Here is a 14444-nt window from a genome sequence, read left to right on the forward strand (position 1 = left end):
ATAAATCTAATTTGTAACATTTGATTTATTTTCTATTTTTAATTACTTTTAATTTTTTACAACATGTTTAATCTAATCTATAAACATTAACACACATAAAACCCACATGCAGAGAGAGAGAGTCAGACCGACAGAGAAGAGAGAGAGGGATGTAGATATGTCATGCTTATGAATAAAATAAAGAGAATTCAGGAAATAAAGTACTAAGAGACATTTATTTCACGTGTGAGGCAAGTGTCAAAAATCAATGCTGCAAAGAAAAAGTGTAAAGTATCTCTTACATCTGGTGACCATTTACAGAGTGCTTCAACTTGGTCAACTCTATGAGACCCTCGTCACAGATGCCTTCATCAGAAAGAGTGTATATGCCTGTCTGTTCAAGAGGACATGCGGTAAACAAGACTGAGGTAGATGCATAAAATTCAAGAAAACCAGAGTTTCATAAACATCCGCTATACTAGATGCCATAAGTTTATGAATGCGGTTACAGTGAGAGTAGCAGGCAGACATTTCTAATTTGAGGGACCATGCTGAGAGACTGATCCATATTTCTCATTTCACATTTATTTACAGGATGGGATTATATATGACAACTGGATCAACTTGCATTGGCGTAAAAATAATGAAATACGTGAATGCAACCCATAATATTCTTCTGGGTACACTTTGGATGATTTGACTCTTAACGATGCTTCAACCTACACAAGCACCACGCTTTGAGTTTGCATCTAGCTGACATTTTCCACTTAGAGTAAATGGATTTAAACATGGAGTGATGTAAAAAGGCTGGAACAAAATTACAAGTGAAGGGGGCTGTGACATCAGCAGCCATTTTATGTCCTCTCTAGTCATCGTCCTGTTGATCTAAATTGAAGTCACACACCAGTGAACATTAACATTAATTAAACTAAATTCAGTATATGGAAAGAGTGGCTCTCATCAGGGAAACATAGAAAACCAGAGTTCAGATTACATTAGTTTGCTGATGCGGTCTCATTTGAATTTGGTCAAGGTCAGCCTCATTGTCTCCTTGGGGTCCCATTAAGCAGAATATGAAAATTAGTGTGATGAAGGGACAAAAGCCAACAGAGGGAGGGGGGGTTCAATTCATATTAAAAGCAAAAACAACATAAAAACATGTCCAGCAGGGGGCTCTTTCAACTCACAGATTAAGTCAGTGGCACACATTTGATTGAACATCCATCTAATATTAGGCCCCCATGCGGATAATGCTGATTACATTAAACACATGACCAATCAGGCATGTTTACAAAAAGCAACCTTCTGTGACTGCAGATAATATGTCAGTTGTAATTAACATGTATAAGAAAGTCAGTGACTTTCTGAGATGTGAGACATCTAGCATTAAAACTAAGTATTTTATGGATGGAAAACAAAATTAGTCGAAGCCTTAGTGTCAATACACAAATTTTCACAAATTAACTGCAGTAGGCAAGTACAAAGAAAAACATTTACTAACAGCCTTTGTGCCAAACTCTCATTAAACAGTTCTGTAAATAAGTAAAATTGTAGGTAAGTTATAATGTAAAGACTAATTGCCAAATTCCTATCTAGTCTGAAACGCCTGTTCAGGGTGGGATTATGTAAATCTAAAGTGTTTTGCTGTTGATACGCTGTTTTGTCTAGAAGTATGATAAGCCATGGTACTAAATAAGACATAAATCCTTTCGAATCGGACAATGTATCCCATGCACTGTATAGGAAAAAGTTGACACATGTTAATGAAAAGTAAAATGATCTGGAACAACATAAATGAAAACTCCAGTGTTCGGAATTAAGTGAAATACTGCACATGAAAAAGAAATGAGGATTTCAACAATCACAACAATAAAGTTCAAGTAGATTTATGGGTCTAGTTTGCCAAAGGACTCAACAAAGGATTGTAGTGAAGTGTTACTTGGTGGGGTTGAAAAGCAAAAATATACAATATGATCCTTCCCCACAACACAATGTAAACAACATTAATAATAGTTAGGACACAAAATTATATTAAGCTTTTGCAATGATGGATAACAAATGTGAGAACCCAAATATATCACATTATCAGGTCCTATTTTTAGCCCCATTATACAAAGGAAACAAAAATCAAACAGATCCAACTTATTTACAGATCACACAAAAGTTATAATAAATTTGAGGTCACTTCACACTCATTTAACGTAATCAACATAAAGTATACATTCTTTCAAAGCTAAAAGTCTGCCCTTGATGTGCATCTCTTTCTGATTGCATCAGACATCCAGCATAAGCTTGGTTGATTGTTTTAATTTTTTTTTCCTGTTGGTTAAAAAAGCTATGGCGAACCTCACAGATGAGCGATTAGGTAATGGAACCTAAAGTAAAGGCATCTTCAATAACACTCATAACACAACACATTTTAGAAATGATTATCATGCACAATGCAAATCTGCCATAAAGGTTTAAGAAAATATCAACTCATGATCCAGAAGTGTGTTCGTCCACATTCTAAATTCATGTAAATGACATGCGGCATTTACATTTTAGGTTTGATTATAAATATTTTCTTTTATAACACAAATAAATACTATAATCAAATGCAGCCAGTGTTCTTTGGTTACACTAGGTGCAGCATTTTTCACCCTGTGTTCTTGGGAATTTGTTTTTTTAGAAGATGCATAATCATGCTTTTCTCACTTGAAGAATTTGTGATTTCCAATTTTGTCAGAGGTGATCCAAACACAAAATACTGTTCACAACCGTTTCTGCAAAACTTGATGATTGCATGTTAGATTTAGGATGGATTGGGAAAAAAACATATTGGGCAGTCAAGCAACAAGATCATGGGTGAGAAACAGTCCACCTTATGTGACACAAGTGGTTTAAAAAGTCATAACTCTGCATATTCACACATTAAATAAACAATTATTAAACTAATCTCTTGTGCCACTGCTTTCTATCTGTCACTTGTAAACTTGCAAACACACAGACACACATGCAAATGTGCGCATTGGCACGCTTGCATGCACACACACACACACACACACACACACAAGTATGAGCTGTCCCTTCTGCCAGGAAAATGGCTTATCTGAATAAGAACAGAAGGGTACATAGGCATGCTGATTAAGAAGGCAAACAAAATATTGAGATCATGTTTCCGCACGTAACTTAACTTGAAGAAACAGTCATTTCATGGTCTTGAAAGACATAATCAGAGTTGACAAAGGAATGCATGAAATCAGTATGGTGATATGAAAACCAAATAACTTAACAGTACACCATCACAAATAATATATATTTTCAAAGGTTTCTTTATGTCTTCTAAACAAAACAACCAGCGATGCCAGAATAAAGGCCCCGACTGCAAATGTTATTGTGAATCTAGGAGAGGTCAGTTCGATAAGTCAGAGCTGAGGAGCCTGTCAGAGCAACACTCCTCTCCGGCTCAGCGTGCTGCGCGCTGGACGGCTTGATGCTCTACTGGGTTCATAGAGATTGAAGAAGACAGTCACTGGGGTCACATGTCCCAGGAGGTCCACGGGGCCCGGGAGAACCAGGAGGGCTTTGAGAAGTTATTCCAGGAGAGCCTAAAAAAGAATATATGATTAATGTCTGCTGCAGGCTGAACTTTAACACAGTTCAGTAAAGCTTTTAATTAGTGTTGCAACTTGAACTGTGTATAATTTGGCAACAGTTTCCTCCGAAAAAAACACAACTTTACAGCGGCGTACATTACTTCACTTCTTCTAAAATAATACCTCTTCTTTGCATTTATCATACATACCTATATACATTTATATGATTATTATATACATACACAATATATAAAGTATGAATACACCTTCACAGCATTGCAGATAGATAGATAGATAGATAGATAGATAGATAGATAGATAGATAGATAGATAGATAGATAGATAGATAGATAGATAGATAGATAGATAGATAGATAGATAGATAGATAGATAGATAGATAGATAGATAGATAGATAGATAGATAGATAGATAGATAGATAGATAGATAGATAGATAGATAGATAGATAGATAGATAGATAGATAGATAGATAGATAGATAGATAGATAGATAGATAGATAGATAGGTCAAATTGTGCAAATTGAGTTAAACAGATGTAAATCTGAATGAAGTTAAGGGATATTTCCTCATAGCAGTGACTGTCACACCTTGTGGTATGTAAGTAGAAAACTGACAGTTTTCACACCATAGCATAGCTACATAACATACAATAAACAAACATAACCAAAGCTATTGACGCCCAGGTTGGTCCCCCCTTGCACATTCCATGTGGTTCAATTTCACTCAAAGAGACAAATACTTCTCATATAATTTGTGTTAGGATACTGATGATAAAAACAGAAGTCACAGTGATCTGGGTTTGTGTGAGAAGCTGTACTTAGTAGTTGTTTTATCTACTGACAAGTGATTCTCAAAGAAAATCCATATAATTTTTAGCATGGCAAATATTTTTATTTGTGACACTTTATTAATATTTTTCAGAGTAGATAAATGGATTCTAGACACAATGTAGACATTTGCATTGTTTATGGGCAACAGCGTTTGTTGCTTAATATTTGGTTATACAGATTTTGATATTTAAACGTAAAGGTTGAGGTAAATAAATAACTGTCAATGAATGAGCAACACTGACCACATTATGTGTTGGCAATTTTAAGTGATGGAAAATCCGGCACTTTCTGAAACTTGAAATAAGGGTCTTTTGAGTAAAAACAGACATACTTGACATCATCTAACACATAATACGATATAATAAGATACACACTTCATATTTTTCATGTCCTTTTTATTTAGGTTATCAGGCATTAATGGTTTCAAATACTGTGTGGAAGGAATTAATCATTATCATATAAATATATATATAAACATCAGATGGGACTATATGACGTTTCAAGTTTTCCAAGTGTCTTAGAATACACTTTTCTTTGTGCAGCATATTCTCTACACAATATAAAATTTACTCTTTTTAAGTCTTTGTTAGTCCTTGAAGTCTTAAAAAGCCTTTCTAGGAGTCTTATTCTTCTTCAAAAGTGAGAGAGATCTTCTGAACAATTAATGGATTCTAATTACAGAGGGTTCTTTTACATTACAGAGACAAACACAGCCAAAAATACAACAACCCTTTTGAAAACACTTTTGATTTAAGCCCTTGTGTTAAGCAATAATTACTACATGTTTAAAGAAAGATCTTAAGGTATTTAGTATTGCTTTCAAATAGCTTAGTTTGGATAACTGAGTATACATTGGAAAAATGTGAGGTTTAAACTAACATCAACTAATTTTAGTGTTGAGCAGCTTCCAAGGAGGAGCAAATGAATTAGAATTAATTAGGACCGAATTAATTAGCAACAATTACAAGGACCTTAAAAAAAAACAAAAAAAAACCGATATGAGCTATGCCCTTCAAACTTTATAATTTTCAATCATTTCTATCATGAAGGACGAGTATGATAAAAATCTGCCTTGTCCTTGTCTTCCCAAGTCAAAACTGTTTTTGACATCTCCACATTCATCTTCAGCTGAAGTGCTTGCACTCTGTCAACACATCTGCTGATTTTTCTTGGTTACTGATAAAGTTAGCAGGTGTGTGTGTGTGTGTGTGTGTGCGCACTACAATGCTACAAAGTTGTGCAAAAAACAAAATCCATCGTGATATTAAAATTAAAACTAAATTGAATCAATGTACCTCAAAGCAGTACGTTATCTATTTTTATCCTTTTACTGTTGTTGTCTATGTCCTTTTTAATATCTTATATTTATCATTATTGTTATTGTATAATGTCTTTCATTACCTGTCCCCTAGCCTGTGCTGCTGCCACACCTGAACTGCCCCTATGGGGATCAATAAAGTATTATCTAATCTTATCTTATCTTTTGCAAGGAGCTGCCTCTTCAGAGGTGCTATGGCTATTCTCTCTTTGCTCTGCATATAAATGATGCACATTTATGTGCATTCTGGTTTTTAAATTTTGGTCATCGGTTTCACAGTGTAATTTTATTCTACTCTTACACTTCCACCAGATTCAACACTTACTTGTATTCAATCTGTTATTAGTCCCTGCCAAATGTTTGCGATTTCAGATCCCGCTTTGTCCATCATATTTTAAGTTTTGTGTGTGTGTTTTTTTTTTTTTACCAGATTGGACAAATTACCCATGGTTGACTGCCTGCTTGGCTTTGTCATAGAGATTTTTTTTGTCTGTTTAGCTGCACCTGGAGCTTTTCTTTGTGACTGAAAGGCTAGGAATACATGGGATGAGAGAATTTAACTTTAGTGATGAATCCCCCTGTCGCAGGCTAGATATCAAAGAGCAAAGCACTTCTCATGTTTCCTTCAGGCATATGGAAAGCAATTTTTTAGTTCATAGGAGCAAGGGACAAGTTGACATCGTTTGATGTGTTCAGTGAAAGTTTTGTCCAGAACAACATCAAAGTCTCTTTAACTTTAGTAAGAGTTACAGCTCTTGACACAACAGCAGAGATACTAAGTGAAGGCTGAAAGTTATATAGCTTGACAAGATACTGGTTCTCTGATATTCCTGTTTATTAAATAATATCCATCTTAAAATGGCTGCACTGATAGATTCTTTTAATTTAACTTTTTTAATCTTTTTTTTTTTTTTTTTAATCGGTACCCACACTTTAAATCCCCTGCAATATATTAAGCTTCAGCGGTTGGGTAATAGATTGAAATGAATAAGTTCAGTGATTACTTGTACACTTTTTAGAGGAAAGACATGGTGTCATTTTGTGGCCACCTGACAATTAAAATATTCAATTTCCTTTCAACTCTCATATATCCTCAACCAAACCTTGAGGGAACTATTTGTCTCTTAAGCTGATAAACCCTCCAGTCTGTTCACCAACTAGTCACTAACTTTCTCTCTTGCTTGTGTGCTGCGTGAGAAGCGTACTATGCCTTCATCAAAGCTTTTTCTGCTGATTACAGCTGCCTGCTGCTGCTGGAAAAGATGTTGATGAAAGCAGTAAGGCTGAACCGACACAGTAAAGTTTAAGGGCAACGCCAACAATAATTGATTAAAAGATGCTGAAGCACTCCATGGAGCTTGTGGAGACAGCAGAGCAGAAATCTTTCATATTAGGCCTTTCATTTCTTGCTCATCTTCTTGGCTTATGACAAAACATTACAGCACATGACGAAACCGGAATTGTCTTACCTGGTGGTCCCGCAGGTCCTGGATCTCCCGGCAATCCCAGACCAAGCTGGCCTCGTTCTCCTTTCTGACCCCTGTAGCCTGAGGACAGATGCCACAGTGATGAAACGGCGTATGAATACTGAGAAGTTGACAGCTTGTACTATGTTACGTTAATATAAAATGTCCAGTCAGTGAACGTAGTACAAACGCCCAGGGCTGGGGATTACATCAAATAATGATGTCATACCATTGCAAGTCTTTTCTCAAAACCTATATAAAACGTTATATCTGCACTGGAACAGAAAGTTCTGCCTGATTTGACACATAGACAGATGAACTGAGTGGCCCAATCTGATGGTTAGTCTCATTTGACTTGTAGTCGTGTTGATAAAGGATGAAAATAGATTTCAAGTTAAAACTTATTTGAGCAATAAATATAAGGCACTGAATTTTTAATAGTAAAATTCCAGATCATTATATCACAGAGATGTTGTTTGTATTAATGAATTTATTTGCAACAGATTTGCTTCTTCATGACATGAATAACATCCGTACAACAACAAGATCAAGCTTTTACTCTTCATTTGTTTGAATTACCTTATTTAGGCATATACAGGCTAGTTTGTATTCCCAGTTTCAATCCAAACCTTGAATAATAAAAGGCATACTTACACCCTGTCAAAATAGAAATCATCAAACAAGCCACCTATGTGTTAGTGTTCAAAGAAGGAGGCATCATGGACTTGTATATCTTTCTGTCAACAATACCAACACAAGCAAATATCTTTGAAGATTTCAAAAGCAAGCATCAAGGCATTCTTCAAATGCTGGTCAGATATAAGGGGGTGAGTAAAGGAATGTGAATGATAAGAAAATCCTGATCAAATAGGGTTTAATTCAAGAGAAAATATACATGCACTGAATATATAATCCAATTGTTTCTGGTTAATTCTCCTGCTAATTCTGCTAGAAAGGGCACGGAATTCTCTTCAGAACCCAGAGAAGATTTTTTTTCCTGGCCTGAGACCTTTGGCCAGGATATAGCAAAAATATATTCTCTCATTTTAAAACATGTTTCCAATAACAATCATCACAAGCAGCGGTGAACACGAACATATGCTTATTCTGTGAAACCAGGGGGTTTAGTATAAAACGCAAAGCACGGGCATGGATCTTCGACCCAGTTCAGACTTTTTGTTGCTTGGAACAATATGCACACAGATTTATGCACATGCAAAACCGGCAAATCTCAGCAGTTGAGAAACAACAGCATATAAAATGTCTGAAAAAAATATTTCCCCATGAGGCACTTAAATTAATGGAGTCAGGACCAGGAGTTGCATCAAGTGCATCTGAAACATTGACAGGAGTATCAAGCATTGCATTGCCTGGCTCAAAGGGGAAACGCTTCAACGCTTACATGTCAGAGAGAATCATAGGAAAAAGGCTTATGGAGGCTCCAAAAGAGAGGGGCTATCCACACATTGTCGCCACAATAATGAGACTTCTTTCAACACTCACAGAGCCTGGGGAATTCATTCAGGGCGGAGACACGCAATGGATGAGGAACGCTGAACCTTATGCAAAAAGAAATACTGCATAGCATTCAAGTTTAGGTGGGCAATATGGAGTGTGCTTTGATAAATCAAAAATGCAATTGTGTGGGTGTACTTGGTTGGAATCAAATTGCTTCTAGGAGCATCAAAAGACGAAATATGTTGGGGACAAAATACACTATAGTTGTCGTAGAGTATTTTTTCATGCGTGATTGATTGGATTGCAGACTTGTTGTACTGTGTTGTAGAAAGCATTTATTGCAACTATTTTTTGTAAGTTGCCTCAGGAAAACAAAAAGGTTTTCTTGAGCAGCCGCTCCAGCTAAGACCCATTACTGTGAGATCTATACGAATAATATACATCTTACAGAGCACAAACCAGAGCAGTAATCAATCAAACAAGACCATTCCTATCAGTTTTAAAAATGTATACATTACACTGATATAAAAACAAATTAGAAAAAAAAATGATATTGAACCAACAAGATAGAATGACAATGTGCACAAAAACCAAAATCAGTTATGTTGCTTTCATTAAGATCTCAAGAGCAAAAGACCAATATAATAGGAATCAAACACACATTAATTTATAACAAAGTAAGAGACAAACAATGAAGAAACGAAAGAAAGAAATGAATCTTTTCAGCATGAGTCCTCATTGGTGTTCCCTATCATCTAGAGACTGTTACTCATGTGAGCTTAAACCACAAGGGGTAAAAAAAAAAGGGAATTTAACTAGGGGTTATTTTTCTCCATAAACAATTCACTTTGGCTTATTGGAAAAAAAAGTCAATTGGATATTCCAGAGGAGCAGTCTCCAGCAGAGGATGACGAGAAATAATGAGGAAATATTACCCCAAACTCTCTCCCCAGCTGAGTGGAGGTGCAAGTCAACAAAGAAAAAATTAAGAAGTTGTTGAATTCTTGACTTATCAAGGGAAATAACTTTCCCTTTTATTTTCAATAAATATTTATTGCAAGCTGCATTAAGAAGAACCTATAAAACACTTATCTGAAGCAAAAATGAGCAGACAAATATCCAAGACGTGTAATGCAAACAGCAATAACACAGCACACAGTCATAGTCCACTAGCCGCCTTCATCAATTCTATTATCCATGGATGAAGGCAACCTTTTATATTCTTGCTTTGGGTTAACAAGTACATGGTTTTGAGATGTGAGGTAGATATATATAGCTCATTGAGAGAAGCCCATGCAGCGACGAAAACACTCCTGTAATTCAAACATTAAGAAACTTCTGCTCCGAAAACAATTCATTTCTAAGCATGTTTGCTCATTAGTATTGGGTGAACAGTCAGAAAGTTATATCAGTTTTGTCAAGAAAGTCCACCCGCTTTCCTGACTATTGTCCTGTTGTATTTCAGAGCTTTCTCTCCTGGACTGAGAAACCAATACTGGGGCTTTCTCATGTCTATATACATTATAGTTTTTCTTATTCACAGCCAATTCTTCTTTTGTCTTCATTTTTCCCAGAGAGCTGTTGCACATCGCACTCTTGGCCTTTCCTCTGCTTCCCGCCCCTCAGTCTGCATTGATATATGGGTCTAAGTAAAAGAAAAATACCCATGAATCCCAAAGTACTGACCTACTTTGGTTCTTACCCCATAGCTGAATCTAATCATCCAATCACAAATGTTAAATGTTGGCTCTTTACTTTGGATGTGGTTGACATAAATCAAAACCACCATGTGTAGTACAGAAGAACATAATGCTTAACACAATTGGGGCCAAATTACAAATGTACTTGTATATTGGGCAATTTATATATCCCAGGCCACAAAACACAGAAGGAATTGATTTTAAATACTTGAAGGGTTAAGAGGGTTATTTTCTATTAATATTTGAGAGAAGGCTATATCAATGTAATTTAGGTCAGCTTGGCAGCCAGAGGTCATACCTTGAGGACCAGGAGGTCCAGGCTCTCCTGGTGGGCCTGGTAATCCATCTTTGCCTGGAGGTCCTGGGAGTCCTGGGACTTGAGAGACTGAGATACCTGCAGGTTTCTTTTGCAACATGGCAGGTCTTGAATTCTTTTCTGAAAGATAATAAAAACATAAAAATGCACATTAAACAAGTCAGACAAATGCACAAGTATAAAGATATAGATACTGTTACCTTCAAAGACTCTCAGCACTTCAGATCTGATGAAGTTTTTGAGTTCTTCCATGAATCCGGTATCACTCTGAATTTGTGTAAGTGGAAATAAGGGACAACAGTTAGTCTAATTTACCAATCAATGAATTGTAGAGGAGGAAAAAAAGTCCAGCATCTGCTGTTTTATGTGACAACTGAAAGATCTCTGCGAAACAAGCATACATTTTAATGTTTTTTTCAACAGCTGTGACAACAGAAATGACAAACAATGGTATGTGTGAACCATAAACCTTTGCTTTCTCATACAATTTTCCATCTCTGTTTTAAACACTGAATAAGTATTTGATTGTGCACAATGCAAAATTAGCAGTGTCTGGAATACACAGGGTTGTTTTTAGCCTTCTGCAGAACTTCTGGCACACCCACACATCGTTCTGTCTCTGTCTCACTTCTTCCACTCTGACCTTCTGTTATGGCTTCGTGGTCTTGAGTGGGATGGGTTGAACAGAAAGTGATTGTAGTCTGCTTCATGTTGTTTGATGTTTCATGCTAAATTCTGTGGCTGCAACATTTTTGTACCAGGAACAAAATTGAACTAGTTACATAAGCTTGGCACAGGAGGAGGCTGGATTTTTAGCATTTGGAAGAGCAAACAGAATTGTACCAGGAGATTTGTAGAGCTCAATGGTCCTGGAGGGCCAGGATCACCCTTCTGGCCTGGAGGTCCGTTTGGTCCAGCAGGGCCAGAATCTCCCATGCGTCCTCTTTCACCTTGAAGGCCTCTTTCTCCGGGAATACCTGGGTCGCCCTGTGGAAGCCAGTGCCACACAGTATTTGTATCAATAGGATGCATTTCTTAAAGCGATTTCCAACTCTTGTAGAATCTTATTAACTACACACTTCATACTAAATCCTCTTCTCAGATGTGACTTAAACCCAGAATACGTTTTGCTCATTGACCTATTTCTCTCAATTAGTTCATTCTGTCAATATCCAAATGTTTGGCCAATGATGCTAAAAGCCCAATTTTGCAGCCTCTTCCATTGATCATTGCACAAGAATACAAGGGAACTATGAAATACTCTTAATAAGATAGAATCAAACAATGACAATCTTCAATAAGTACAAAATGCCTATATCTAATGTTTGTGTGTTCCTGGAGATTACAATATATATTTGCAGAAGTGAAGACATTCATTATTATTCATCCAACCCTGTAGTTTATAATACAGTCATAATACAGATTCTTTTTCAGAAAGATATGGATCATGCCACTTACTCGCTCTCCTTTGGAGCCTCTGTCTCCTGGTTTACCTGTAGCACCCTTTGAAAAAAAAAAAAAAGAAATAAGAAAAATAGACCACATCAGAACACTATTTTTCTTTTCCGATTTCTGACTACAAGGAAATTGTGTTGAGCCATGAAGATCCCTCCCAACATATATCAAGGCAAAGAAAAGAATATGGAATAGACTGGCATACTATTTTTTCTTCTTTTACTTAGAAGTCAGCCTTCTCCCCTTTTTCAACTCCTTTGAATTTGTACTGGGGATTTCTTACTTCAAGAACATTTGTATCCACTGAATACAGGACCATGATCCATCTGTCATCCATCCATCCATCCATCCATCTATTACCTTTACAGCTTTTCCTATATTCATGGTCATGGATGTGATGGAGCCTATCCCAGGTGTCATTGGGCAAGAGGTGGGGTGGATTCTGACTGGTTGCTTGCCCATCACAGGGATACATATAGAGACAAACAACCATTGACTCCCCCATTCGCATGTTTGGGCAATTTAAAGTCACCTATCAACCTATTGCATGTTTTTGAACTGTGAGAGGAAACTGCCAAACCTGGAGGAAACCTACATAGATATTGGGATAAAGTGCAAACTCCACACTAAAAGGCACCCATTTGAAACTAAAGAATGATGGTCTTCCAAAACAATCAATATAACTGATCCACTGATTTTAAGAGGGCTGCCTCTTGAAATCAGCTCTTTAATTGAAATGCAATGAACAACTGTAGCTGTCTTTACTAAATACTACTTCAGGAGGATGTAAATGACACCGAAAGAATATAAATTAAATAATCTGTATTGCATCTACATAATTTTATTTTTCATTAACTGTGGCATAAACTGCGAACACTCTCCGTGAACCAACTGACTTTGAAAAATGTACACCTCTCAGATGGCAAGTTTTCAGGCACGATGCTTGTGTTCTCACCCAGCTCAGGTATATTGCTTGTAGAATATGCTCCTATAGTAATTCACCTTGTGCAAAGTCATGGCAGCTCTACACTGCTTCTGTTTTGATTGAGATCCTACCAGATCTCTTTACTGTAGGGAGGAGCTGATAGAAAAAAAATACCTGTCTGGAGTTTTATGTCACAACATCAGGTGTCTTCCAATCCTCCCCTGTCACTCCTCATTGCTTTCTTTCACTGCACTTACAGCAATACCTCTGGGAGCATCTTTGTATCAATATCCTGCTGGATTACAGGACCCATGCAAAAGACAATCTGGCATGATGTGGTTTTAAATCGGGCTTCGCTTTGTGGTGCCGTTCTCCCCTGCTTGCTTTAATCTGCAGTACTCTGTATTCCCCAATGCCTGATGGGAGGCTTAAATCTATCATCTTCCCCACTAAAATGTGCTTCCCTGAGCATTACACACAACAGCATGCAAGAGTCATGGGGGAGGTCCAAAGCCAACTGCTAGATGGCACTGTTTCCCCATCAAAAAAGTTACATACAAGGGAGAGGCAAGTGAATTGAGACTGGCACTGTGCTACACCCATAATTTGCTGGAAGAATGTGAAGTAAAAATAATAATTAATAAAAAAATTATGAGTAATATGAAAGATGAGCTACCCAAAAAAAGAAATTACTACAGTATTCTTTTTTTTTTAAATTTTAGATCACCTGGCAAGAAAATGCTTATTTATTGAACATTTTCTTTGTGCTCCATTTTATGAATGCCTGAGCACTGACCAGATTAATGTTTCAGAGAGGCTAAAATTCAAAAAGGTCTTAAATTTGGAGGGCTCCATTTAGTTTTTATCCTGGAAATCCCAGATATGCACATTTTCAAGCTTTAACTTAAAATCGGAGGCGCTATAAAGGTCTGTTGCACTATCCATCTGCAGATCAGTGACTGTACAGCACTTTCTATAAAGAAATCCGCAAGTGTATCGGGGAGCTCACCTTGTAGCCATGATTTCCGTCTTTTCCTGGTCTTCCCTGCTCAAGAATTGCAACACAAACAAAGACGTTTTGTATCAGCTCCTTCGATTGGATCAGCACTGTTGCACTGCTAGTAATCTCCACAGTTAATGAGATATCTCAACCATGGGAAAATGATCCTGATTGCTTTGTGAACACTGTACCATTGTGTGCTTACAGGGACAATTACAGAAACCATCTTTGATGGCAATTACATAGAGATTTGTAATCATTTGCAAGTGATAGCGGAACAGGATTTCTCCCCATATTTTCCTTATATCACATGTTTCTCACACAGTATACATAAGCAACAAGGTCCAACTGCGGATGTAAAATAAGATTAACAAGTCGATTAAAGCATAATTTTCAAG

At 36.8% G+C, this 14444-nt stretch overlaps 1 protein-coding gene across 1 annotated transcript in view; it reads right to left on the minus strand.

Moving 5' to 3' along the window:
- Positions 1-3263: 3263 nt before the first annotated feature.
- The window catches only part of LOC147236402 (uncharacterized), a 105857-nt gene continuing 94676 nt past the window's right edge, over positions 3264-14444 (minus strand). The window contains 8 exon segments of the mRNA XM_086168166.1: positions 3264-3479; positions 3481-3569; positions 7196-7273; positions 10649-10786; positions 10867-10933; positions 11510-11653; positions 12125-12169; positions 14056-14091. Of these exon segments, the coding sequence (XP_086024292.1) occupies positions 3405-3479; positions 3481-3569; positions 7196-7273; positions 10649-10786; positions 10867-10933; positions 11510-11653; positions 12125-12169; positions 14056-14091 (672 nt within the window). The 3' untranslated portion in view covers positions 3264-3404.

Source organism: Fistularia commersonii, chromosome 2, assembly GCF_037954325.1.
Source record: "Fistularia commersonii isolate RoL2024-O1a breed Wild chromosome 2, RoL_Fcom_v1.0, whole genome shotgun sequence".
Lineage (NCBI taxonomy): Eukaryota > Metazoa > Chordata > Actinopteri > Syngnathiformes > Fistulariidae > Fistularia > Fistularia commersonii.